The 25,247-nt window shown below is 35.3% G+C and overlaps 1 protein-coding gene and 1 long non-coding RNA gene across 4 annotated transcripts in view; one reads left to right on the forward strand and one right to left on the reverse strand.

The window, feature by feature from the left end:
* The first annotated feature begins 1,082 nt into the window (after window positions 1–1,082).
* LOC142354869 (uncharacterized) overlaps window positions 1,083–25,247 on the forward strand; it is a 46,666-nt gene continuing 22,501 nt past the window's right edge. The window contains exons 1-2 of the long non-coding RNA XR_012761131.1: window positions 1,083–1,236; window positions 4,398–4,493. This is a non-coding gene — a long non-coding RNA (uncharacterized LOC142354869). The remainder of the gene's footprint in view (window positions 1,237–4,397; window positions 4,494–25,247) is intronic.
* On the reverse strand, window positions 7,898–18,600 carry LOC142354870 (uncharacterized). 3 transcript variants are annotated; one of them, XM_075407218.1, is made up of 3 exons: window positions 18,461–18,600; window positions 12,356–14,031; window positions 7,898–8,264 (listed from the first exon to the last, which is right to left on the reverse strand). In XM_075407218.1, exons 2-3 carry the CDS (start codon window positions 14,013–14,015, stop codon window positions 8,023–8,025), a joined length of 1,902 nt encoding a protein of 633 aa, XP_075263333.1. In that variant the 5' UTR covers window positions 14,016–14,031; window positions 18,461–18,600; the 3' UTR covers window positions 7,898–8,022. The 3 variants fall into 3 exon arrangements, with proteins under 3 accessions (XP_075263333.1, XP_075263332.1, XP_075263334.1); XM_075407217.1 differs by having other exon boundaries at window positions 12,317–14,031; XM_075407219.1 differs by lacking the exon at window positions 7,898–8,264 and adding an exon at window positions 8,490–8,558.

Genomic DNA, 25,247 nt, shown 5'->3' on the forward strand with positions numbered 1-25,247 from the left:
CACGTGCTATTATCGAGCCTTGTAATTTGCTATTTAACAACCTAAAATTTGCAATTAGGGGTCATGAAAAAAGCTGGGGGCCGAAACAGAATAGATCCAAATTTTTTTCAAAACTATAATTTCCTGTCTCATCTAGTGCAATCAACTAGTACATAGTTAAGCTGGTAATTAAGCGTTATCAGATGATTTGTTCGGGTTCTATCCCCACTGTCTCCAGTGGACGTATCCCAGATACTACTGTAACTAATGAGAACGCGTAAAAAGCACGTAAAGCCAACTTGGAAAAAAATATTGGAAAAAAACCCAGCTTAAGTCCAGTAAAAATATTTTTTTTCATAACTCAAATTCTGTATTATATATACGGATACAATAGTATATTTATATACATTTTCTCTGGATTGGTTTCTAGTACGACCTAATCTATTTCTTTGGAGATAGATACAATTTACCTTTTTCAAATCTAAATCTAAAGTACATTAGCATTACATATATAACAAGAGTATTCTATTTCTTTACAATAACCACAACATTATTTCAAGTTTTGTTTTTACATCTATCACCCTTCATTTCATTTTCATATAGAAAAATTATTTTTTTCTTTTGTAAAGTACAAGATGTCTCATTCAACAAACAATAATATTACTGGTGTTAACACCTGTGTTGTCTGTAACTCAACTCTTGAAACAATTAATCAAACACAATTGAAGTGATGAACACTTAAAAAGAGTAAGAGACGAGTACAAAGATGAATTTGATTTTGAGGATGAAGCTAAGGATAATACTAAAACTACGGGGGCTATAATGGGAATTACCCAAGACCATTTGTTAATATTCACTGTAATGACAAGGACTCAAAGCTAGGCGGGGAGGGGGGAGCTGTAATAGAACAAATTAAAGCTAGTGGGACAGACTAACCAAAAAAATCTTGAGAAATTTGTTCACTCTTTTTGCATGATATACCAGAAATTCAGAAAGGCAATTTTCAATTTTCTGCATCAGTTAAAGGACGCATGACTCATACATCTGTGTTTTAGCACGTGTGCCTCGATTTGATGATTGGTGACTTTTAATTTGTCAACTTTTGTCAAACGCTACAGTTGCTTAGGAAACAAACTATACCTAACGTCATCCAATAACACAATTCGAAGCATTACTATATAGCTATTGAACAGAATACAGTGATATTGAGGAGCTAATTTTGATACTCTTGCTTCAAGAATCTGAAAACTAATCCAAGTTAGAAGTTTCGGTTTTGTCCTTTCTCACAAGTGCCCTATGTAAGGGTTACGTGACTCTGCTTGAAGTCACTGAGAACTTCTGGCGTTTATCGAGAACCGCGAAGCGGTTCGAGATATTAAGTCAGAATTTAGAAGTGACTTCTTCAGAGTCACTTGAACATGCTTAAAACACGAAACGCGAACGTTTTAAAATGACGAAAGTCAACGGCAGGCAGCTTCTGACTAAGTAGCAACTTCTGGTATTTTAACTTCTGGCACTGCAGACTTTCGGCATTTTAAAACGTGCACGTGAGTGTTTCAATGTATCATTGGCCTCAGTGTTACATGGAGGGGTGGAAGTATTTAATTTTTGACCTCAACAGGGGGCAAGGCAATGCATTAGGCATTGTGTTTGAGGGGCAGGCAAGAGGGAAAATTAAAATCAGAGAAAGAAATAAGCCCCTTCCGACTGCAACAGCCTCCAGTTTCGTGAGCACGTAATGTATACCAAAAACTGTAATTATTACTAAAACAGGAAGTTTTTAAGGTGTTTCCCGTTATCGGCCCCTCCCCCTCCCAGCTTACTGGTCAGGTATTTGGATCTATTTCCCCCCCCCCCTTCTCAGTGTTTTTAAGACCCCCATTTACAAATTATATGTTGTTATATAGCACGTTACCATGTAAGAAAATCGCACGTGCGCCTGGGGATCATAAAAAATTAAAGCTCACTAAGCTGGGGGGGGGGGGGGGGACAGAATAGATCCAGATATTTTATACCTGACTTAGACCACCAATCAATGTAAGGATCCCGGGTTGACCCTTCTTTTGAGACCATAAAAAAGACCATAAATGGTTCTTGGAAACCATATGTAAGACCATAAATGGTTCCATCCAAGAAGCGCCAAAATTTCTTGTATGTTCTTGAAATGGTTTCTAAGAACCATAAATGGTTTTGTTTATGGTTTCAAAGGTTCCATATAAGATTGATGGGAAACGAGTGGCAAACAGATGGAACCATTACTTTCATTTATGGTCTTACGTATGGTTTCCAGAACCATTTATGGTCTTACGTATGGTTTCCAAGAACCATTTATGGTCTTACGTATAGTTTCCAAGAACCATTTATGGTCGTACATATGGTTTTCAAGAATCATTTATGGTCATACATATGGTTTATAAGAACCATTTATGGTCTTACGTATGATTTCCAAGAAGTATCAAAAAATTTACTGTGACCAAACTCTCAATATCTCTATCTATCTATCTATCTATCTCGGCTTGATATTTTAGGAAAATGACGACTATTAACTTCCGTTTTACTACTGTCTAAACAATGCATCTAGTCAAAAACAAGTTTCAAATTTTAGCCAAACGAAAAAATAATTTAACATGGTTCCCCAATTATAAACATTTACAAACAAATTCTCATGTTCTTTAAGCCAATGTGCTTAATCATGTTCAGTCATACAAAGTAAGGGTGTCAAAAAAAACTTTATCTGTAGTTGAAATAGCCAAGCATTTCTCCTTCACCGTATCCAGAGGGATTGGGACTCTCCTGTCACTGTTTTCAACAACTACAAAGGAATAAAATTTTCAAGTTCTTTCTACGTGAGCATTGAAATTTCTCCAACACGGAGAAGCAATTAACAGAGAGCATCCCGAAGGCTTCATTTAAATAGAAAATTTTAACTTGGCCAAAGCATATTTTGTTTTCCCAGACATAAGCAATGTAACTGTTGTTTGCCGACGTATGAGAGATTGAGTCCAGGGTAAACAGATCTGACTCGTAATTGCTGGAAAAAAGCCTGCCACTTTGTTTCAAATAGTGTGGTACACAGTCAAATGGGACACTCCTGCGCACGAATGTCTTTGTACCTCGCAGTGTGTGGCAAAAATTGTACAAGATATCTTTCTCAACAGTCGCTCTGTAAGACTCTTTGTTTCTTCTTTATCTCTCGACTAACAGTGGCAGCTGGTTAACCGTCCCTGTTAACTTCGACTGCAACAAATAATTTGCGGACTCAAACATCATTGCTGAAGACGTCCAAAGTGGTCCAAACTGCCGTACTTGCGATGATAGATGCATCAAGGATTAGACATTTGCCGTAAACACGTGCTCTGAATGATCCTCCTTCAAATCTGATGGAAAAGTTTTAATCAAATCATCTGCATCCTTGGCGTATGCTGAGGAAATCATCAATAAGCGAATAGAAAAGCTGAGAAGTGTAAACCGCTTATACAGTCTCTCGTTAATTGCGAAACTGAACATCTTTGGCTAAAAAGAATCGAATTAGAGAGGAACGAAGCAATGACGTTGCTCAATCAACAATATTTCCTTGCTAGAACGTCCTAAAGTTTCCTAGTCTTTCGTTGTTTGGTGAGAAATCTCCTTATGCCTTGTAAAAGTTTTTTTGGAGTCAAAAAATGAAGTTGCACAAAGAGTTTTATGATCTTGGATAGGGCCATAAAAGTCTATGGTTTTGGAAAGGGTATCCAAGACACCAAATCTTTTTTCATGAGAAATTTTTAAATCTCCAATTTTTTGTCTGAAACCCGCATAGGACATTGTTAATAGCATTTTTGAGTCAAAAAGTGATGTTGCACAAAAAAAAAGTTTTTTGATCTTGGATGGGCCATAAAAGTCTATGGTCTTGGATATGGTATCCTAGACACCATAAAATTTTTTTCACGAGTAAATTTTAAATCTCCATTTTTATCGTCTGAAACCCGCATAGGACATTGTTAAAATCATTTTTGTGTCAAAAAATGATGTTGCACAAAAAAAGTTTTATGGTCTTGGATGGGCCATAAAAGTCTATGGTCTTGGATATGGTATCCAAGGCACCATAGAAAAAAAGATTTTTGTTGAAGGCCAATGGCAACTACGGTATATATGTTGTACTATGTGGTCCAAAAGACGTCATTTGAGATCACCTTTAGTTTTTGTATGGTCTTATGTATGGTATCAAAGAAGCCATACAACCATACATGTCTTACGTATGGTTTTCAAGAAACATTTATGGTGGTCATCCCGGGATTTCATAATTGGGGAGGGGGCCATAGTTTTATGGGGGGGGGGGGGGGGGTGGGGCTCTTATTGGAAAGACCCAGTTTATATTTAGAGAGGAGGGCTAAAATTATAATCAATCACCCGTTGGGAAGAAAGGAATCTTGTTTCAGGTACGACTAGAGAAAGTAACGAAGCTAAAGGTCAGGAACGAGAGATCGAGCAGAATAAATTTACAACAAGCTGCCCTGTATCTACTCTGAAGTGACGTGAGTTACTAATAGAGTCTTCTCCCATATAGTGTAATTAAAACGCGAATCTACTATCTCAGTCCCTTGAGTTTATATGTCTCCAGCCGTCCCCTACAAATTATGTCTTGTTTTAAGGAAAGTTACTCTACTAAAATAGCACAAGCGTCTGAGTGGTGTACAAGTTGTATAATGGAGGGGACGAAAGGGATCTATTCTGTTTCGCCCCCCCCCCCAGTGTTTTTTGCGACCCCCAGTTACAATTTATATGTTGTTACACAGCACGTTACTAAGTAAAAAATAGCACATGCGCTTGGGGTGGGGGAGGGGGCGTAAAAAATATAAGCCCACTAAGCCGAGGGGACAAAACAGAATAGATCCGGCGAAAAAAAAAACGGTGAACATAAAAAACCCAATAAGAACATAGTACATTTATAGATTCCCCGTAAGATCCGGTCAAAATAGTTTTTTTTCAATGCACAAGGCTTGAATCTGATCGGCGACTTTTTGATTATAATACCATGAACAACATGTCAGTCCTTCAATTTGTCAGAGCTCCTTGGTAATTAAAATAGTATTCCATACTAGGATAAAACGACTCTCGAACTGACAATTTCTTTTTGTAGCTTTTCAAAAAATACAACATTTCGGAAAATGTCTGCTTGTAGGAACTTTTCTCTTGAAGAACTCCAAAGACTTCGGATTTTTAGAAGGCTATTGTGCCCTAATTCTTGTTTGTGTTGATATGTAAACTTAGTACACAATTGATAGACATTTACGATTCATCAAGGAATTAAATTATTTACTTGCATTGTGGATAAATGTGTCAATGTGAAGATACTCAATTCTTTCCGTGATCTGCGTCAAAGTTTTGGGACCTTTCCGTTATAGATCCAAGACTTCTCCGGTCTTTCCCATAATAGCCCCCCATGAAATAATAGCCCCCTATTATGCTGTAATTACCTTGATTGGGCTATAGATTATGTGCCCGGACCGAACTCCAAGTCTATATCAGTACTAGGCAAGTCTAAATCCAAGTCTTATTTAGGTTTCCAGTACTGGGCAAGTCTAAATACAAGTCTTACAAGTCTGGCGAGTCTTAACCAAGACTTGGATAACACTTGGAATTTGATTCCCAAGTCAAAACCAACTTTTCAAAAAAATTCGAGTGAAATTTTCGAATTCAAAAAAATTTCGCAACGTGCCACGGTTTTAGCATTACTTATTGGCCACTAGTGAAGGTAGCAGTAATGTGTTGTTTTTCTGACCTGAGGAACAGTCTTGGGACTCTCTCATTGAGTTTGCGCAGTACCTGGAACCAGTCAGTGTCCAGATAGAGCACCTGGGCATGATAGCCCATTCCAGAGAATGCTGACCTTACCTTTGGGGTAGATTTAGGTTTGTCCTATATGCGATTCAACTATTCAAATACTTACCCGGATCGAACTCCAAGTCTATATCAGTACTAGGCAGGGTATTTCAGTACTATTGAGGGTATTTCAGGTGTTCTGGGCCGTTTTCAGCCATTTTTCAGCCGTTTGGAGCCGAATTTTAGCCGAAAATCGACATATATATTTCAGATCTTGAAATGTCTGGGTATTCGAATCGAGGAAAAGTTATGAAGAAAACTGTGAGGGTTCCCGTTTTTTTTTACTATTTTTGACAAGTTTCCCCGGCTATTTTTGACGTTTTTTTCGGCTAGCCGAGACTTGGATTTAGAATTGCCAAGTCTTAAATCAGACTTGGATTAAGAATTGCCAAGTCTAAAATCAGACTTGGATTACACTTGCCAAGTCTAAAATCAGATTGGATTTAGACTTGCCAAGTCTAAAATCAGACTTGGATTAGACTTGCCAAGTCTCAGCCCAGACTTGGATTTAGACTGCCAAGTGTAAAAAGTGACATGATCATAGTTCTGAATCAGTAATGAAATGAGACTTGTAATTAGACTTGTCCAGTACTGAAATTGACTTGGCGTTAGGTCCGGGTGAGCAATAAGCGAGGGGGGGGGGGAGTTATAATGGCAAAGACACAAAATTTTTGTGTTAGAACCACGCAGCTCAGAAAAACGAGCGAGCATTATATGAATTTCAGAGCAAAGTCTTTTTTCTCACAAAATATCATATTTTGTGGAACAGGCGACCTCACACTTCTAACAAATCAACAAATCGGATTTTCGCATTTTGTTGATGCTGCTAACCATACAGTGTAAAAGATATTAATAAAAGTTGAAACTCTATTAAATGTTGACGCGCTAATATTTAGTCGTGACAAACATGGCGAAATAAAGATTATCACGAGATATGAAAACTACAAATTTGTTGTAAAAATTGTTTAAAAATTGACATTAGAAACAAAATTGCCTTTTCCACACAAATTTAATTATCTTGAAAGAGACAAAAAAGTAAGAAACATTTATTTCAGCATTTTTTTCTGAGAACTAAATCAATTTTCAGATAATGTTGACTGTGAAGTTGTTAGAAAGCAATGAAATTCTACACACATTTTTGTAGTGTATTTCTTTTCCTGAAAGTCTAATATAACTGAATAAGTCAGAAAAAAGGTGAAAAAAAATTAAACCTATATATCTTTTTAATTGATTATGAAATTCCCGAGTTTTTTTCCTAAAATCCTTCTCAACTGATGTTTTCTCTTGCGTTTATTTAGAAGCCCTAAAATTTCATGTGAAATCATACAAATGGTTGCTTTGAATTTCGCAAAGTCTTGGAGAAGGTTGAATTGTTTGAGAAAATATTTTGGTAGATCTTTCTCTTGATTCAAAAGTGCGTTTTGGGAAAAAAATTATCATAATATAAAGAAATAGTTAATATTTAATTGCTATTGGAATTATATTTGGGATTTTTTCCGTTAGCCTACTCCCACAGCTTAGTGGGTGCATATTATTTGCACCCCCGACGCACGTGCCATATTTTTAGATAAGGACTTACTATGCAATGACACATTCTCTGTAACTGGAGAGGCATAAAGTAGCAAGGGGGGCGCAAACGGAAAAAATCCTATATTTGTAAAAAATAATTCACTGTTCGGCATCAATATTGTCCAAAGTTTAGTTGGAGTCAGATTAGAACGAACAGAAGCATTTTTCAGAAGCTCTTTCGTGGATTTCAGACAACTCAAGAGATGTAGTTTCTGAACGCCAAAGTTTGTCACCGGATTCCCCAAAACATCATTTTGCTTTTGCTTTTTAGTGAATCCGGCGACGAGATACTGAATTTTGTATATTTTTTTCTCACTAGATTGTACTAGATTCCGCCGATTTATTTTATCTGGATATACTCTGTCCCCAGTGTAATAGGTATCACACAAAGTGGGGAGCTAAAGATAAGAGATCTGGAAAATTGATCAAAAACCATATTCGTTGTCAATAATTAGCCAATAATTTGCAATGAAAACAACAATGGTTTTTCCAACTTTTATTCAGTCAATTTAATGCGTTGTTGTGTTTGACAGATCTTGTTTTCATTAGTCAATCTAGTCAATCAATATTGGTCACCAATTCTTAGTCCACCGAAATGCAATATTGTTTCTATTACAATTGCGCGTCCTCTGAAATCGGAATGACAACCTCCGAAGTACAATTCGGGTTAGGCGAGCTAGTGGATTTTCTCCACCTTACGGGCTCCATAGGATCAATTTGCCTCTGAAGGACATAATATCTCGGTCCTTCATACCTTCTTTGTTCTCTCGGTCGAGGTACATCACGGTACCACACGTCTGCCGGAATTCCATCAACATTCGAGAATTGAGAATTGGTCCGGTATCCACTTGCTCCTAAAAAAGAATCAAGAACTGTGAAAACGCTGCAAAAAAACTTTTATAGTTGAGAAAGCCAATACGTTTTTTTGTTTATCTCTTTTGTATCAACATTTGTGTAAGCACTTTGTATAACGCTTATGTCAAAAATATTTTTCTATCTGAAATTTTTGAAAATTTGTTTTCCTTAGTTAGAATTCCTGTAGTAGAATTTAGAGCCTAACTGGATCTTTTCCCTTCTTGCCAACCCAGTACGTTATGCTCCCAAAGACAGAGCAGGTGTCATTAAGCGGTAAATCATTATGTAAAAGTCTGGCACGTGCGTATGGTGTGTACAAATAATCTGCTCAGTAATTTTGTCTGTTTTGCATGATAAAATTTTGCGTGGTGATCTCATTGAGTTTTGTAATTTCATAATGATGCACCCACTTAGCTTTGCTCCAACTGAAAAGATTAGTTTAACTAAAGACTGCTAGAAGTTACTTGGATTTTTTGCCTGATCCAGCTTAGTGGGCGCATATTATTTGCACCCACAGACGCACGTGCCATGTTTTTACATAATGATTTACTATGTAATGGCACGTGCTCTGTAACTGGGGGTTGTAAAACGTCTTGGGGGGTGGGCAAAAACGGAAAATAATGACATCAATACAGTCTGATTGACAACATTGCTTTGTTCGCGGCTTATAAAGTGCTCCACGAGAGGCCGTGTTTTACAACTACATATGTGTAAATTACGCGTACAACAAATTGTCAGTTCTTGTTCGCATTGATTTTCTTTTCGCTGAAATTATTCATGCAAACATAAGTAGTCCGATTTCACCTTTTACTCTCGTGACTTGCACTTACGTTTTTGCCGTAGTAAAATCGTTAATCTTTTCCATGTTGCAAACGTTAGTGTAGTGTAGTTCAGAAAATTACTTATTTCGAGTACAAAATTGCACTGATTTGCTCTCTATGTATGTCAAGTAGATTGTAATGACATTAACCAGAAATTCCTGGTTATTAAAAAATCTGCTTTCCAAGCAGACAAAACCCGAAAAATTGGTTTGTTTACAAAAAAAAAGAAAAAACTATACGCTTTAAATCTTAAACATCTAGTGCAGTTGGTTTATAACGAGATCAGCGGCAATTTTAAAATTTTTATTTTTTGTTATAAAATTTTGTTTAGATGTGTTGGTCGCTATGGAACGTAATAAAATCATGCAGAGAAATATTGACTGATAAAACTGCTACAGATATGTTGGTAGTTGCAGTTTTAGCTAAGTCTTGAGATTTCTAGGATCTTTACCGTTTGTGACCCCTAAGCTTAGGGGATGCATTCTATTTGCAACCCCCGACTTACGTGACATACGTTTTATATTGATTTACCACGTAATGGCACCTGTAATAGGGGGAGCACAAGTTAATGCGGGCCACAAACTCATTAAAAACAATACCTATTGAAATCTTCGTTTATCCCTTACACTGAGGTAAGACAAGTTGTTGAGGAATACTTCCCAACTGTAAAATACAGAACTCTGTTGTGTGTTCTAGATTCCTTATAAAACGGCTGTATAACCAGTTGTATTAAATGAAGTGGAAATAGCTTCCCAGGGTATCCGTTTCACCGTCAACTAAAGTCTTTACTCTTAGAATGCTCTACATAGACAAAACTGGGGTTACTCCAAAGATCCCCCAGAAAAAAAATATATCCCCACTTTTGTTCGATCCACATAGATTCACATAAAGATAAATCAGTTTTCAAATTGTAACTATCACACCAACTTGTTTTATAAATTTCTGTTGGTTTCAACAAGCTTTATGAATCTTTTAGTGTCTTTTGTTATTTGGTTTTGCTATACTGAATCTCGTGGACTCGTAGTTGAAAATATTTGAAACTATTTAATGGCTCCAACAATTACCGGCTTCATGAGCTTAGATACAATTTTTCCCGTGCAACATTATTGATTTTTGTGCTTTTGCATCATTTTTTGTGGTTTGCTATCAGTTAATCCAAGGATAAAAAATGAGTATTTGGATCTATTCTGTTTCGCCCCCAGTGTTTTTTTATGACCATGTTCATGTCAGCGGTTTTTTGACGCGAGTGTTTTTGTCGTCTATCAGAGCAATGACCGCTCCCGATGACTACTCAACATCATGAAAAGTTTCTGGGTTCACTGGTTTAAAATATTTAAGATTACGAGTTTAACTCGAGTTTGTCATTCTGTCTAGTTCTTTATTCTGACAAAATTATCATTTTACCCATAGGTTTTCCATGCTGTTGCGAAACGAAAATTTTAGAAGTTGAAATGGTTTTTCTTTATCTGATTAGAAAATTAAATCTTTTCAGTTTTTAATTCTCCTTTCAATATGACCACAGCACGTATCAAGGCTGCGAAAATAATCTGTTAAGATGTTTATTGGTTTCATAAAAATTGTCATGCCCAATGCTCATTTCAATGCGTTTTTCTGTTCTGTACCTAGGTTTCTTGAACACAAGTTCAAGACTGAAATAACAAGGCGACTGATATTTGCTCTTGTGCGTTGTTTTGTCGGTAAGAGTTATCAAAGCCTCCAAGGAAAAACTGTGACTCACTTTCTTTTTGCCTAAAAATTGGATCGATTACAATTGTGCTCCACAGTGTTCTGCCTGCCCCAAGTTAAAAGCTGTTCGTTTTCTTATTGCAACGTACTAGATAGAATACAGCGCTTTACAGTTGGGATGGGGCTTAAAATATATGTGCTCACTAAGCTTGAAGGCAGGAGGAGAGGAGAGGAGAGCAGATCCTATAAATCTTGTTATTTTCGAAGCTTAGTTCCATGAGCTTTTTGTATATGTAACTTGATATATAGAAATTGATATACGGCAAGTTCTTAATATTCGTGACAACTAAAAACTGTTTTGTCTTGTTTCTGTAGCAGCTGTTTCTCTTTTGGCAAATTTGGTCGTATGCAATGATTTAGTGATCCTCTAACAATTTCAAGTAGGTAACCAAATTGGTTAATGCGATGATTTTCAAAGCTAAGCATTTTTTAGTTTCGTGAGCTTAAGTACCCGATATTTGCCTAGGCAGTCGTAGTTTTTTATTTGGAAAGACCAAATATGAAAACTGACGCTGCTGTTTTATGCAAGACAAATTGATAACGATTGAATTACAAAAACCAATTATTGAAGCTGATTTTTTAGCTAAGAAACTTCTTTTTCTTTACTCTCTCCGATAAACTGCGGTTTGTTATTAATGGTATGTAATTATAATCGAGTACTAGTTTTATTTAATTGCACTGATAAGGGGATTTTGAGATCAAGAAACGTTCTTCTTGTGAAAACGTGTTCTCATGCGGACCTTTAAAAAACAGGAGAAACAACTTAGTTCTTGTCGAATCGAAAACCCTTTTTACAGAAATTCAGCAACGGGATGACTTTGAAATTGTTTGCACTTATCTTTTCTTTAGTCTTCTACCTACAATTGAGCCCCAAGAATTCATGGCAAAAATGTAGTATTTTTGTCCAGCCACTTATTTTAAAACCTTGCTCCGTAAAACTTTTTTATTACAAAACCTTGCTTAGCTCATTAGAGAACACTCAGTTTGAACCGTTTTGGTTTTGGGCATGCTCTGCTTTTCTTAAACGGCAAGAAAACTTTTAGAAGCAACCAGTAATTCCTGGTGTGATTTGATCAACATATTTAAGACCAAGAAAGAGTTCTGCTGCTGGTTCATGAATAGTCCCGACAAAACCAAAATGAAAACTTGATTCATTGTTATGAGTTTCAGCCTTGAGTCTGTTGAGATCGATTAAACGATACTTTTTAAAAAAATAAAGACACTTTTTCAATTCACAAATCATATTTTGCTCCATTCTTGTTTTAGTTAAACTTTTTCTATGGGGTTTCAAAGATTTCCCTCAATTTTTTTGCGATCAAAAATAATTATATTCTTCAATTGAGCTAACGGTTTTTTAAAAAAATTTTGGCTGTCATTGAAAATAATGTGTATATGCCGAAAAGGAATCCTCTCCATTTGAATTTTTTCAGTAGTTTGTTCTGGTAACAACTGAGTACAAATATGTAATAAAATACGATCAACACCTGAGGAAACGTGAGATCGCGACACGTAGACGTACACACCATGAATGAAGTCACCAATTTCTCCCTGCTTACAGAACCATAATACAAAAAACAGCGACAAAATTGGGAAGCTAATGACTCCGATGCCAAGTGGAACGTTGAAGAAGATTCTTATAAGCTCTTCACTTAGCGACCCAATGATTGCCAACAGAAACGCGATAACTGGGAAAACTTTCGATTTGTGCTCCGATTGCTCTGAGTTGAAATGTATACCGTGCAGTAGAGCATAGCCGGGTGTAGTCACAAACCAAATAGGAAAGAAGCGCGAGTAGGGAATCTGGCATGCAAAACCAGCGTAGTGCCAGTGCCATTTAAATGTATAGGGGTTCGTGTCAGGTGTAGAATGAGGCTCAAAACTGCTAAAATTTATCGATGAGTTTTGATATTTGAAGCCCTGGTTGACCTGAAATACTGACTCCCCGTACGTGTAGTAGAAATCTAGAAATGGCTTGGACTGTTTGTATTCGTGCAAATTGCTGGTGTACCATAATGTGCGAAAGAGTTGATCCACTACGATGCAACTAACTTCAAACAACGCCACTTCCACAAAACTTCTGAACGTAATATGAGACAGCAACGCTACTACGATCATGATGTTAACAAGAAACCAAAAAGGAAGTATCTTGATACACATGTTGAGCAATTGACCGTTAAATTTGAAGGCTGACTCGTCTCTCAGTAACAGAATTATTAGACTGGCCAGTGTACCGATTGTGGTGGTAATAACAATGAAGGCAACTTGATAAGACCTCTTCTTGAAGTAAACACACCTGTTCTGTAGTTTCATGGGAATCCGTGCAATCAGGAACATAAAGGCAGTCGCACTGCTTACGCCATGACCAAGGTAAAAGAAAAATTGCATTGGATTAGAGACTGTGGCTGCCAATATCGAAAATATAATTAGAAATAAAATACTAAAAAACACTGCTAATTTATTAAACCGAGCAATGTATACGGAAAACTCGATGCGTCGATTAATCCTACTACAATCAATAAATTGATCGAGGGAATATACAATATGTCTTCGGTCAATCCTTTTGATCAATATAACTGCAATCAGAATTAATATGACGATGCACTCCATTCCGATGGTGCTGTACAGATCATACATAAATACACCATGTTCATTGAGATCTATCACAGAAGTTGTTAATGTGACACTATGGATGCCAACTGAAATATCACTTAGTAGGAGCTCCAACTTATTGCTGATATCATCGTTCAGGCAAGTAGTACCGGTTCGTAAGAAAATCCAAGGCACTGTGTCCTCGTTTGTATCCAATACATCACCAGTGACGCGAATAATGTCATCGTATGTCGAGTTTGCCCTGTTATATAAAACCATAATGCCCGAAAAATGTGATTGTTCTTGCAGAAAACGATTGCAATCCGGGACAAAAGTGTAGCTGCGTAAATCAAAGGAGGCGATCGTTGACCCAAGGCGCCAGCACTGAAAGCAGTTACTTTTTGATATTGTTTCGTTGGATAAGAGTGTCAGTTTTGGTGGGTTGAAGACCAATGAATCCTGATTTCTTACGTAGCACAGGTCGCAGAATGTGTATTGCTCGTTTCCTGCACGAATTATTGACTCGCAGACAGCCCAATTAACGGCACGCGTACCAGTAAAACTGAATAATATGACAAATTGAAGAAGCATCATATACGGTTCGTTAAGCCTAAATTGCAGCAAATCTTACATAATCGTACAAAATTTTGCGGAAAAATGAGATGAATGCGGTGAATTAATTTCACCGCTTTCAGCGGAATCCTTACAAAAAACTTCATTACAGGGGTTCAAAACTCTCACCGCGTACATGTCTTAACTTCTTAATCCATTGCGCCCTCTGTCATTTACGTCTATGGTAGTTCTTGCGAATTTAAATCAGGCGGTGGATTTTTGTAAGAAATGCGGTGAATTTATGTAATTTCACCACTGAGTTAAGCATTGAATTCTTTTTAAATTTCACCACATTCGCCGTTTATCTCACACAGTTTGGACGTTTTTAAGCGGTTAATTTATGTAATTTCACCGCTAAAGTCAGCGGTGAAATTGAAATTTTGCCGCTAACAGGAAATAATTTTTTTTCACTGCTTTCACCGCCTAATTTATGTAATTTCATCCCATTCATCGCCTATCGTACAAAATTTTCAGCATTCACCGCTTATTTATTTGCATATTTTAGCGTTGAATGACGGTGACCCTCGGCCCCGGTCATTGTAAAAATGTTGTTCTGATTCGCCAAGCTTTCGAACTCATGGTTCGAAATAAATACCAAACCTGCTCTTTGTACTTATAGAATTCTGTAATTTCTTGAAATTCTCGACGGAAAAGCAAGGCGAGCATTAGCAAAAAGTATTGTGGCTCGATTCAGTGTTTGCGATAGATTCAACAGCTCGGGTCGAGCTGTCAGCGCAATATTTTGTAAGAAACGCGCTGAATGTGCTAAAGTTATACAAGAAATTAATTGAATTTGCTGGATTGCGCTGAAATAAGCTGAAATGCGCTGATTTTTCACATTTTTCAGCGCAAAAAGCCTACATAATTTTACGTTGAACATCGCTGAATCTTTGTGAGAAATACATATAAATCTTAGCGCATTTCTGAAATTTAGTTATCGGATTTAAACACTTTTTGACACCGATTCCTAAATTTCGAACAATTTAATTTGCTCTCTCTTACATTGACAATTAACTTTTTCTGAAAAATGCGCTGAAATGCGATGAAATTTCATCGCATTTTTTACTTATTTTCTCGAACTTCAGCCCCTTTCATAGAAAAAGTTAATCGTTAATGTAAGAGCAACTTAAGTTGTTCAAAATTAAGGAATCGGTGTCAAAAAGCGTTTAAATCTACTAAAAAAATCTAAGAACTGCGCTGAAATTAGAATGCATTTCTTACAAAAAGTCAGCGCGTTACAACTTTTCACTGCTTATCCTACATATTTTTTCGATTGTTCTTCGACCCGGGGATAAAATTTTATTATTATCTCTCTGTAGTGTTAATTCCTTGCTCTATTATATATTTCCGGAGTGTTCAAAAATAAAATACAATTCCCGAATCCTTACAAACGAAGTGTAATAGTTAAAACCATTTCCGAATACCAAAAGTAAAATCTTAGAAAAATCAGACTGATTGTCGTTACTAGTAAGGTGCCTTAGTGGGTACGCAACGAGAGGGGGCATTTGGGTGTTAGTGGGTTTGCAACGGGGGGAACAAAATTGTGTAAAGTCCTTGTGTTGAAATATAAAAAATAATTCTGAATGCAATTCTGGGTTTGCAACGGGGGGAACAAAATTGTGAAAAGTCCTTGTGTTGAAATATAAAAAATAATTCTGAATCCAATTCTGTTCTGCACCCCCCCCCCCCCCAGCTTAGTGGGCTTATTTATTTTACGCCCGTCCGGAGCACGTGCTTTTTTTATAGTAACGTGCCATTTTAGAACAAAATTTGTAACTGGGGGACATAAAAAACACGTGGAGCGAAACAGAATAGATCTGTAATTCCTTACAATCTTGAAGTACCCGAGTCGACCCACCTTTTTTACCAGAGAAAGAACAGTATCTGATCGCTTAATTACCATATATGGTACCTTGTTTACCATAAAACTGAGCATATACAGCCCATGAATTTCATAATTTTTTTCGTGCTATGATCTTCTGTGATTTATAAGTTTCTATATATGGATCATTTCATAAATAGGTTATCATTAATTTTTACTTTTTAAGGAAAAACTGGTAATTTACGTGTAACATTTAATGTTCTTTTTAAGGCTGGTAAAATATATGGTTCATATATGGTCCGTTTTATGGGTATTAAGACAACATATGCGGTGGCACCATATTTGTGTAATTTCACCGCATTCACCGCTCATATCACATAATTTGGTCACATTTTTAGGCGGTGAATTTATATAAAAAAATCAAATCTTTAATCTTTTTGTTATTGATGAGGCTTATTTTTTGTCAATTTTGTTATTGATGAGCGTTGAGCTGCACTGACGCAAAATCTTTTTCAAAGAATAATAGCTTTTAAGATTTTAGACAGATGTTTAGGTCTTGTTTACTTCTGAACTAAAATAACTTCCGCCTGCACAATATTTGAACTTTTTCTACGAACTCATTTTCTTATTATAATTGTAGTCTCTCAATTTGTACAGTTATGGAATCTATTGTGTTCCCCCCGCTTAGTGGTTTTACATCCCTTACGCCCCCAGGCGCACTTGCAACTTTGTTACATAATAAAGTGATATATAACATGTAATTTGGGGCCGTAAAAAGCACTAAGTGGGGGCAAAACAGAACAGATTCCATAACTGTAAGCAAATTGAGAGACTGCAATTATGATAAGAAAACGAGTTTGTGGAAGAATTGCAAATATTGTGCAGGTGGAAGTTATTTTAGTTCAGAAGTAAACAAGACTTAAACATCTGACCAAATTCCTAAAAGCTAATAATTTTTCAAAAACTTTTTGCGTCACTGCGGCTCTACGCTCATCAATAACCAAAATGACAAAAAAATAAGCCTCATCGATAACAAAAATGAGTAAAAATTTGATTTTTTTACGTAAGTTCACCGCTTAAAAAAATGTGACCAAACTATAAGAGATAAGCGGTGAATGCGGTGAAATTACTCAAATATTTTACCAGCCTTAAAGCGGACATAAATTATCAGTTTTTCCTTAAAAAGGAAAAAATAATGGTAACCTATTTATCATGAAACGATCCATATATAGAAACTTACTAATCATGGAAGATTATATCAAAAAAATGAGTTTTATGGGCTGTATATGCTCAATTTTATGGTAAACAAGGTTTCATATATGGTCTTTTTTATGGTAAGTAAGCGATCAGATACGGTTTTTTCTCTGGTAAAAAAGGTGGTCGACTCGGGTACTTCAGGATTGTAAGGAATTACAGATCTATTCTGTTTTGCACCCAGTGTTTTTTACGCCCCCAGTTACAAATTATGTTCTAATTTAGTACGTTACTATGTAAAAAAAGCACGTGCGCCTGACGGGCGTAAAATAAAATAAGCCCACTAAGCTGGGGAGGGGGGCAAAACAGAATAGATTCAGAATTGTTCTTTATATTTTAACACAAAGACTTTAAATAATTGTCTTCTAACTATCTTTGAGGAGACGAAGCGGACATATTTTTAATTGGAACGCTTTTTTGGTTTGGATATTTTCTGTTTGTGACCTCATGACACCAGCTTAGTGTGTGTTTTTACCAACCACACGTTTCCTAATTTTACATAGTAGTTTACTGTGTGAAGACACCTGCTTTGTGCTCGGGGGTTACAAAACGTTCTGGTTGGGGGACATAGATGAAAATATCCGTTATTTTTACAGGAGCCTATATGTGTAAAGAACTGATCAGAGTCGTAGAGTTTGTTCATAACTGTGATCTATTGTGTTTGCCACCATTAGTGTTTTTTACGGCACCGTTTACAAATTTTATGTTATTATATATCACTTTATAATCTAACAAAGTTGCACGTGCGCCTGGGGGCGTAAGGGATGTAAACCCACTAAGCGGGGGGTGGGGCAAACAGAATATATTCCATAACTGTAACAAATTGAAAGACTGCAATTGTAATAAGAAAACGAGTTTATAGAAAAGGTGCAATTTTTGTGCAGGCGGAAGTTATTTTAGTTCAGAAGTAAACAAGACTTAAACATCTGACCAAAATCCTAAAAGCTAATTATTTTTGAAAAAGATTTTGCGTCAGTGCGGCTCTACGCTTCAAGTTTGAATAAGGCAAGTAGTGCAGTTAGTCATAGGGTATAAGAACAGTTTTTGAACTGCGATTTTGGTTAAGAGATTTTTGGCATCAAAAGTTTTATTTGTTCTTCGCAAAATTAGAGGGTGTTAACATAATTTTGATGCCTACAAATGTAAATTATAAAAGATTTCGAAAAATTGGGTCTTTAACGTTATAGCCCCCATGAAAATATAGCCCCACATCATTGTATATTACCCTGGGGGGGGGGGCTATGATGGGAAAAACCCCGAAAAATTGCTTCCGAATTATAATTTTAACTTGGAGTAATATTGTCTCAAAAATTTATCTTTTATTACTTGAAAATATGGGGTGCTAACTTACTTTTGCCGTTCAGTATCGTTTTATCAAAATCTGCCGTGTTCTGGCTTATCTTTGACGTTGAATATATACAAAGTACAACTGATTAAAGAAATCAAAAGTCATTCACGACTTTGGTCATCAAAACGATTGCTAAAACTGTCGAACAATCGCAAATTCGAAAATTATTCACGTTTTGTTCATTTGTTGAGGCTTCAATGGTTCAGTTATATGCCTTTCATTAGTGCTTACCACAAAAACATCAACTGATGCATAGCCCGAATGTGCAAACTAACACAAAGTCATTGAAAGATTAAGCGATTTAGTGGACTAGCGCTCATTTCCGTGGTTTATGTTGATGTCCATATGCATTAAATATTGAATAAGACTCCACTATACGTTACAAGTGATTCTTTTGGTGGCAATCTAATACTTTTCCCATTTTTGAGATCAGTGTATGCAGTTATCAGATTTGATTTGGTTGTGCTAAGTTCTTGTTGGAATGGTCTAATTAATAGATAATAGATAATAACTGTAGATAATAACTAGATAATCTTTTGAAATGTTTTTTATTTGCTTTAAACCAGGGGACTGGAGCAGGAGCGTGATAGGAATAGTTTATTATTTTTATTTGTTAAAACTAAAAGTTAAAGTGTTCTAAGTTAAGTGTTTACATCTTCTAAGTGCGCTCGAATTCAATGGTCTGGAAAAGACTTCGAGCGCGTTTTTGTCTGGACAATGGTCAGGAACTTGTCTGATCAGAGGCCACTTCGGTCTGGGACGGTCTGATCAGAGTCAATTTTGAGCGCACATTAGTCTGATCAGAGGCCCAATCAAGCGCACATTGGTCTGATCAGAGGAGGATTTTGAATACACTTAAGTCCTATCAGAGGACGATTCAAACGCATTTTAGTCTGATTAAAGGACGTTTCGAACGCAAGTTAGTCTGATCAGAGGACGTTTAGAACGCACTTTAGTCTGATCAGAGGACGTTTCGAACGCAATTTAGTTCAATTAGAGGACGTTTCAAACGCAAGTTAATTTGATCAGAGCAGGCTTAGAACGCTCTTTAGTCTGATCAGAGGACGGTACCAATGCACGATAGTCTGATCAGAGGACGTTTCAAACGCATTATAGTTGGATCAGAGGTCTTTCAAACGCACGATAGCCTGATCGGAAGACCATCGAGCGCTAAAGCAAAAATAGGTAAAATACTGTCGGAAAAAAGTAGACCTAACACAAGAATTTTTGCGATTGTCCGGTATGGTTTTGGTGGTTTTCCCCTAGTCCTTTCTCATCCGGGCTGGCAACTGGCAAGGACGGAGGAGTAGTGGATAAAACGGGGGTTCCAGCCACCTGTCCAATTTGGCACATTTCCCCTCACGAATTCGGTGGAATGGCCAAATCGTTCTGCCGACTGGAACCCCCGTTTTATCCACTACTATATTCATAATTAAAAATTAAAATTAATCAAAAAGAAGCTTCAACCCGCATGCTTACGCACGCCATGCGCACGCGCTCAGTTGCGCATAGTCTCCTACTCAGAATAATGCGCAAGCATGCGGCCATGCGGCTATCTCTTAATTTTTTTTTTGCAAAACTTTATTTTTTAATGATAAGGCTTATAATATTATTAATAATTATAAGAAAAATTTAGTAATCTTTTCCTCTAATAATTTATCTATATCTATACCTTTGGCTTTTAATTTACAATATCTTAGATAATATTTATAATACTCTGATTCGTCTTTTATTTCTTTAATCTGCGAAGCAGGTTCCCTGTTAGGATGAATGCCCTTAGCTAGATCTATTTCTTTATGAAAATTTTATAGATGACTTCCTAACCCACTAAAGCTAATAGCAGAAGTACAATATTCACACCCAACCTTAGTTGAATTGCATTCTTTACATATTACCGTCTTTTTATCAAATGGTGTTAATTATTTTATAACGTCTATTACAAATTTTATTTTTTATATCAAATTTTGTTCCTATATGACTACTATGACTATTCTTTGGGTTAGGGTCTGGGATAGCACTAGGGATAGAGATAGGGATAGAATTAGATTTAGAGCTTGAATTAGAATTAGATTTAGAATAAGTGAAACTGCTTCGCAGATTAGAATCAGAATTAGGATTAGAGCTAGAGCTAAAGATAGAGCTAGAGCTAGGGCTAAAGCTATAGCTAGAATCAGTGCAAATGCTTTGCAGATTAGAGCTAGACCATTTTGAAGCAGTACCTCTTAACTTAGAAGAAATTTCTTCCACACAATTACCACTTATTGTTTGATTTCCACATGCAGACTCGCTAACTTTATCTTTATGTTCTACTTCATAATGAAAAAGCAAAGTGTGTGTGGTTCCACATCCATAATTACAATCTAAACATTTCATATGCATTATTTATAAGGAATCAAAGTTTTTTCTATATTGAATTATAAGTGATCATAATTTTAGTATAATCTCTTATATCTAGACAATCTTTTTTAATTATAATATATTTATAGTTTCAATTATTTATTTATTTATTAACTCTTATAATTAATCAAACTTTAAATTATAATTTATTAATAATTACTCTATATCTAGTGAGAATTTCAATTATTTTATCTTTGCAGTTTTATATTTATATTTATAATTATTTATACCTAGCTATAATTCCAGTTAATTCCTTCTAGCATGATCTTTAGAGAAGGCAAACTTAGCTAGAGTTTCCATACCTAACTTATTAAGAGTATTATGTTTAAATATTTTATCTAAAATGCTTTATTACTCAATTCAGTTTCATCTCTAACAAAATTTATAATTTCATCTTTAATTTTTTGATTATTTTTTTACAGATCATTTAAATCATCTCTACCGTTTTTGTTTAGAGCTTCAGTCTCTTCATCAATATACCCTTCTTGCATGTGTAGTTGACGGGTCTCCGACCGTGTATTACTATACAGTGAAAAATCTATATCTTGTTCATACTCGTGATATAAAGGTGGTGAAGAGTTATGGTTATACACGGGTGAAGTCCTGTCCTCGCCATAAGCAAAGTTCAATAATGAACCCGTTCTTTTAATCACATGACTTGCATGTGCTGGCACGTGAGCTGCAGTTCGTACTGTTGTATCGGGTTTTATACAATTATATATCAGAAATAGTGCACTCAAACCCCCCTGATATACCCCCTATATACTTTGTCCAATTACCAGCAATCTTTTTTTTTGTTAGAACATCATTGTGAATTTTAATATTGTTCAAATTAAGAAGTTTATTAAAATAGAACTGATTGTTATCTGTATTAACAACAGCTCTATCTGTAGCATTATTCAATAGTGGTTTCATATATGCTATAAGTTTATGTATCTCTCTACTCACTAGTTCATCTTTTAAACTAAGAGCTTTAAGGTCTAGCAAACCAACTCTCGAGTCATATATCATAGTTCTATTTCTATCAATAATAATAAAAGTTTCCTCTTTCTTATTACACTTAATCATACCATAATGAAGTGCAGCATCTGTCCCATCTGTACAATTATAACAACTATTATTTAATTCTTGAATTATACCGTGGAAGATACGATTACACTCACTTGTTGTATTAAAATTCTTTAAAAGGTCGACTCCATTATAAGTTGTTATCTAAATAGTATCACAATTCATTCTTGCCATAATATCTATCTGAGCTGGTTTATGAGACATTACAATCATTTAAATATTTTTATTTCTTCCTTCTGTAAAATAATAAACTATATCCTTATTAAATTTATCACCGATATCATCAAGAACAATTAAACTATTTTTGAATTTGAGAATTTTTTTCATTGTGATCTTATTTATATCACCCATATCAAATCCATCATAGGGCTCTCCAATCTCAGGATCAATCCAATCCCTTCCATCTTTACATATTATGATTATACGATTTTGGTCTCGTTCCATCATAGACTTTTGCTCTTGTTGGGGAAGGGCAAGCCTTGTTTCACCAACCAAGGCCAGAGGCCCTTCCACCCTTTGATCAATATCTTGATTAAGTATAACTTTAAATACTGTTTAACAAAATAAGTCTTTCCTGTACCAGTAGCAGCATAAACAATAGTATGTTATGATGAGTTTTCAAATTAAAATTTAACTAAACTTCTATTCATAAACCCACCAAAGTTTGCTTCTAGTTTTGTATATTTACTTGGCAAGTCATTCTATACTAAATAACAACCCACCGCTATGAATTTAAGTATAAAAATTATTAAACCTGTTTCCATTTTTATATGAAGAATATAGACTTATTATTAGACTTAGACTTATAATTAGAATTATAATAAGACTTATACTTGAACATATAATTAGACTTAGACCTAAACTTATAATTAGACTTATAGTTATACTCAAAGTTAGACTCAAACACATACTTAGTAGATTTAGACTTATAATCGGGTTCAGACTTATAATTAAAATTAAAAATTATTATACAAGAAATGGTTATCCTAAATTTTGAAAAATTCAATAATAAATTTGATATTGATAATGATTCCATGAATAATATCAGAAAAAAAGATATAGGTAAAGATATAAGTCTAATACCAATAGAAATAATAATGAGAGATGAGAAACCAGAAATGATTAATGAACCCAACTTCAACATTATTGTTAATTTACATCCAACCGATGGCACTCACTGGGTTTTAGTTATAAGAAGGTGATGTGGAAAAGTTTAATACTTTGACAGTTTTGGATTTGAGACTCCACCAATATTCTTAGAAGATTATGTTGATCTGCGCACTAATGACAGAATACAAGAATATACTGAATCCTATTGTGGTGCTTATTGTTTACATATGATCTATCTTATTGATAGAAGATTTACAATCGAGGGTACTTTGGAATTTCTAGGTAATATAATTAAATGTCCGAAGGTGTATGACAAGTGTTTTTGCTTTAGTTGTAAATTTAAAGGTAAAGTTGAAGTTAATGATAATCAGGGAACCTCCTTTGCAGATGGCAACGATAATTACAATGTTAATCACGGAACCTGCTTCGCAGATGCCAAGGTTGATGGCAAACAAGAATCTTTTTTATATGATGATGATGACACAGTGTGTTCGAAGGCCCGTGATCCCCCAACCAAACAAAGAGTTAAACCTTGTTCACAATGTGGTTGTGGATGTGGATGTGGAGGGGCGGCCTTGTTTCCACAATAGTCTCAGGGGCCCCTTCCCTAAAGGTATCAAGGCTTGGTACACCAGTAAATAGTAAAAGTGCTTCCACGTCTGTTCCCATATATAATTTATTGATCGATGTTAAGGGAAGTCTACAATCATGGATAACTGATAGTAATATAACGGTATATGCCCCCTTCCCAGAAAACCTCAGATGTATAATAGAAGGTCCTAGTGAGTGTGGTGAGACAGTCTTATTAAAGAAACTATTTATACCCGGCATACATTTTGACAGATTATATCTTTGGGCCTACTGGTAATCAATATAATGATTTAGAGTATAAAGATATCGTGTTTAATAAGGATATAAAAGATTTACCCCACCCTGATAAACTACCAAAAGATATAAAGCAACTCATGATATTTGATGATGTTGTAGCTAAGGAACCAGTTATTAATGAGTACTTTTGTAGAGCTAGACATGAAAATTGTGATATATATCTTAATTACAATATATTCTCAGCAGATAGACAGAATGTTAGAGAGAACTGTAATCTATTTATTTTCTTTGAACTAACAGGCAAAGCCGTCACTGCTATATATTATGATCAATTTACTGGATCTCAACTTAGTTATAATGATTTAGTAATATATGTGAAAAGGTGTGGTCCGGGCCTTATAACTAGCTTGTCATTGATAAATCTAAAAATAGATATGACTGTGATAAACTAAGAATTAATTGGGATTGATGAGTTTTATAGTTTAATAATGTTTATAATTAAGTTTAAGTATAAGTCTAAGTCTAGGTCTAAGTATAAGTCTAAGTCTAAGTCTAAATCTAAAAATCTAAGTCTATAAGTCTAAGTCTAAGTCTAAGTCTATGACTATGACTATGTCTATGACTACGTCTATGACTATGAAAATGATTATCACTATGACTAAGTCTAAGTACAATACAAAGTCTAAGTTTAAGTCTAAGTCTAAGTCTATAACTATATCTTAAATAAAACAGACCTTCGTTCTGCTGGTTAGCTGACTATGTTAGCTGCTGGTTAGCCTTTGGCCAGCTGACTATGTCAGATGCAAACTAAAACTCAACACATCTCAATTAAAGTCTGTAGGTCTTCCATGTTCGTTTTTAATATGAAATTCAATATATTCTATTCAATCTTTTGTTACATTTTGATATAAGATATTAGTTGGTAAAATATTTATCAAGTAACCTGGTGGTTCTGTTAGAGCAAAAGTATATAGTTTATCTGTGTTATTGTCATTATCTTTAACACCAGATATAACATTACAATGAATGTTAATAGCACTAAAACCCATAATATCAATAATCTTTTGAGATGCATATTCACCTTTTCATACACATTTTTTCTAAATCCTAGTAATGAGGCTATTGAGTTTTCTACATCAAAGTTAATTGCACCTTGTTTAATTTCTATTAAAAATTTCAGTGTATTATCGGGTTCTATTATAACAATACCATTAGTTTTTTCTTTTATTAATCGTGCTATTTCAGTTTATTCATATGCACCCGGTGTAACAGCTGAAGTGTTACCTTCATACAAAAATTGATTATTCCCTCCATCACATTAAACATTGAGTGATAAACTGATAATCTAATTAAGCCCAATTTTGTTGTATTAAGTATAGGTTCACTA

The sequence above is a fragment of the Convolutriloba macropyga genome, unplaced genomic scaffold (assembly GCF_964194025.1).
Source record: "Convolutriloba macropyga unplaced genomic scaffold, txConMacr16.3 SCAFFOLD_692, whole genome shotgun sequence".
Taxonomy (NCBI): domain Eukaryota; kingdom Metazoa; phylum Xenacoelomorpha; order Acoela; family Convolutidae; genus Convolutriloba; species Convolutriloba macropyga.

What these genes read in the sequence shown, in the direction of transcription:
- LOC142354870 (XM_075407217.1), bottom strand. Translation starts at nt 14,015, where the DNA reads ATGATGCTTCTTCAATTTGTCATATTATTCAGTTTTACTGGTACGCGT. An exon ending in GCGATCTCACGTTTCCTCAG is followed by an intron (nt 8,265 to 12,316) that starts GTGTTGATCGTA and finishes ATTCTTTTTTAG; the next exon opens with GAGCAAGTGGATACCGGACC.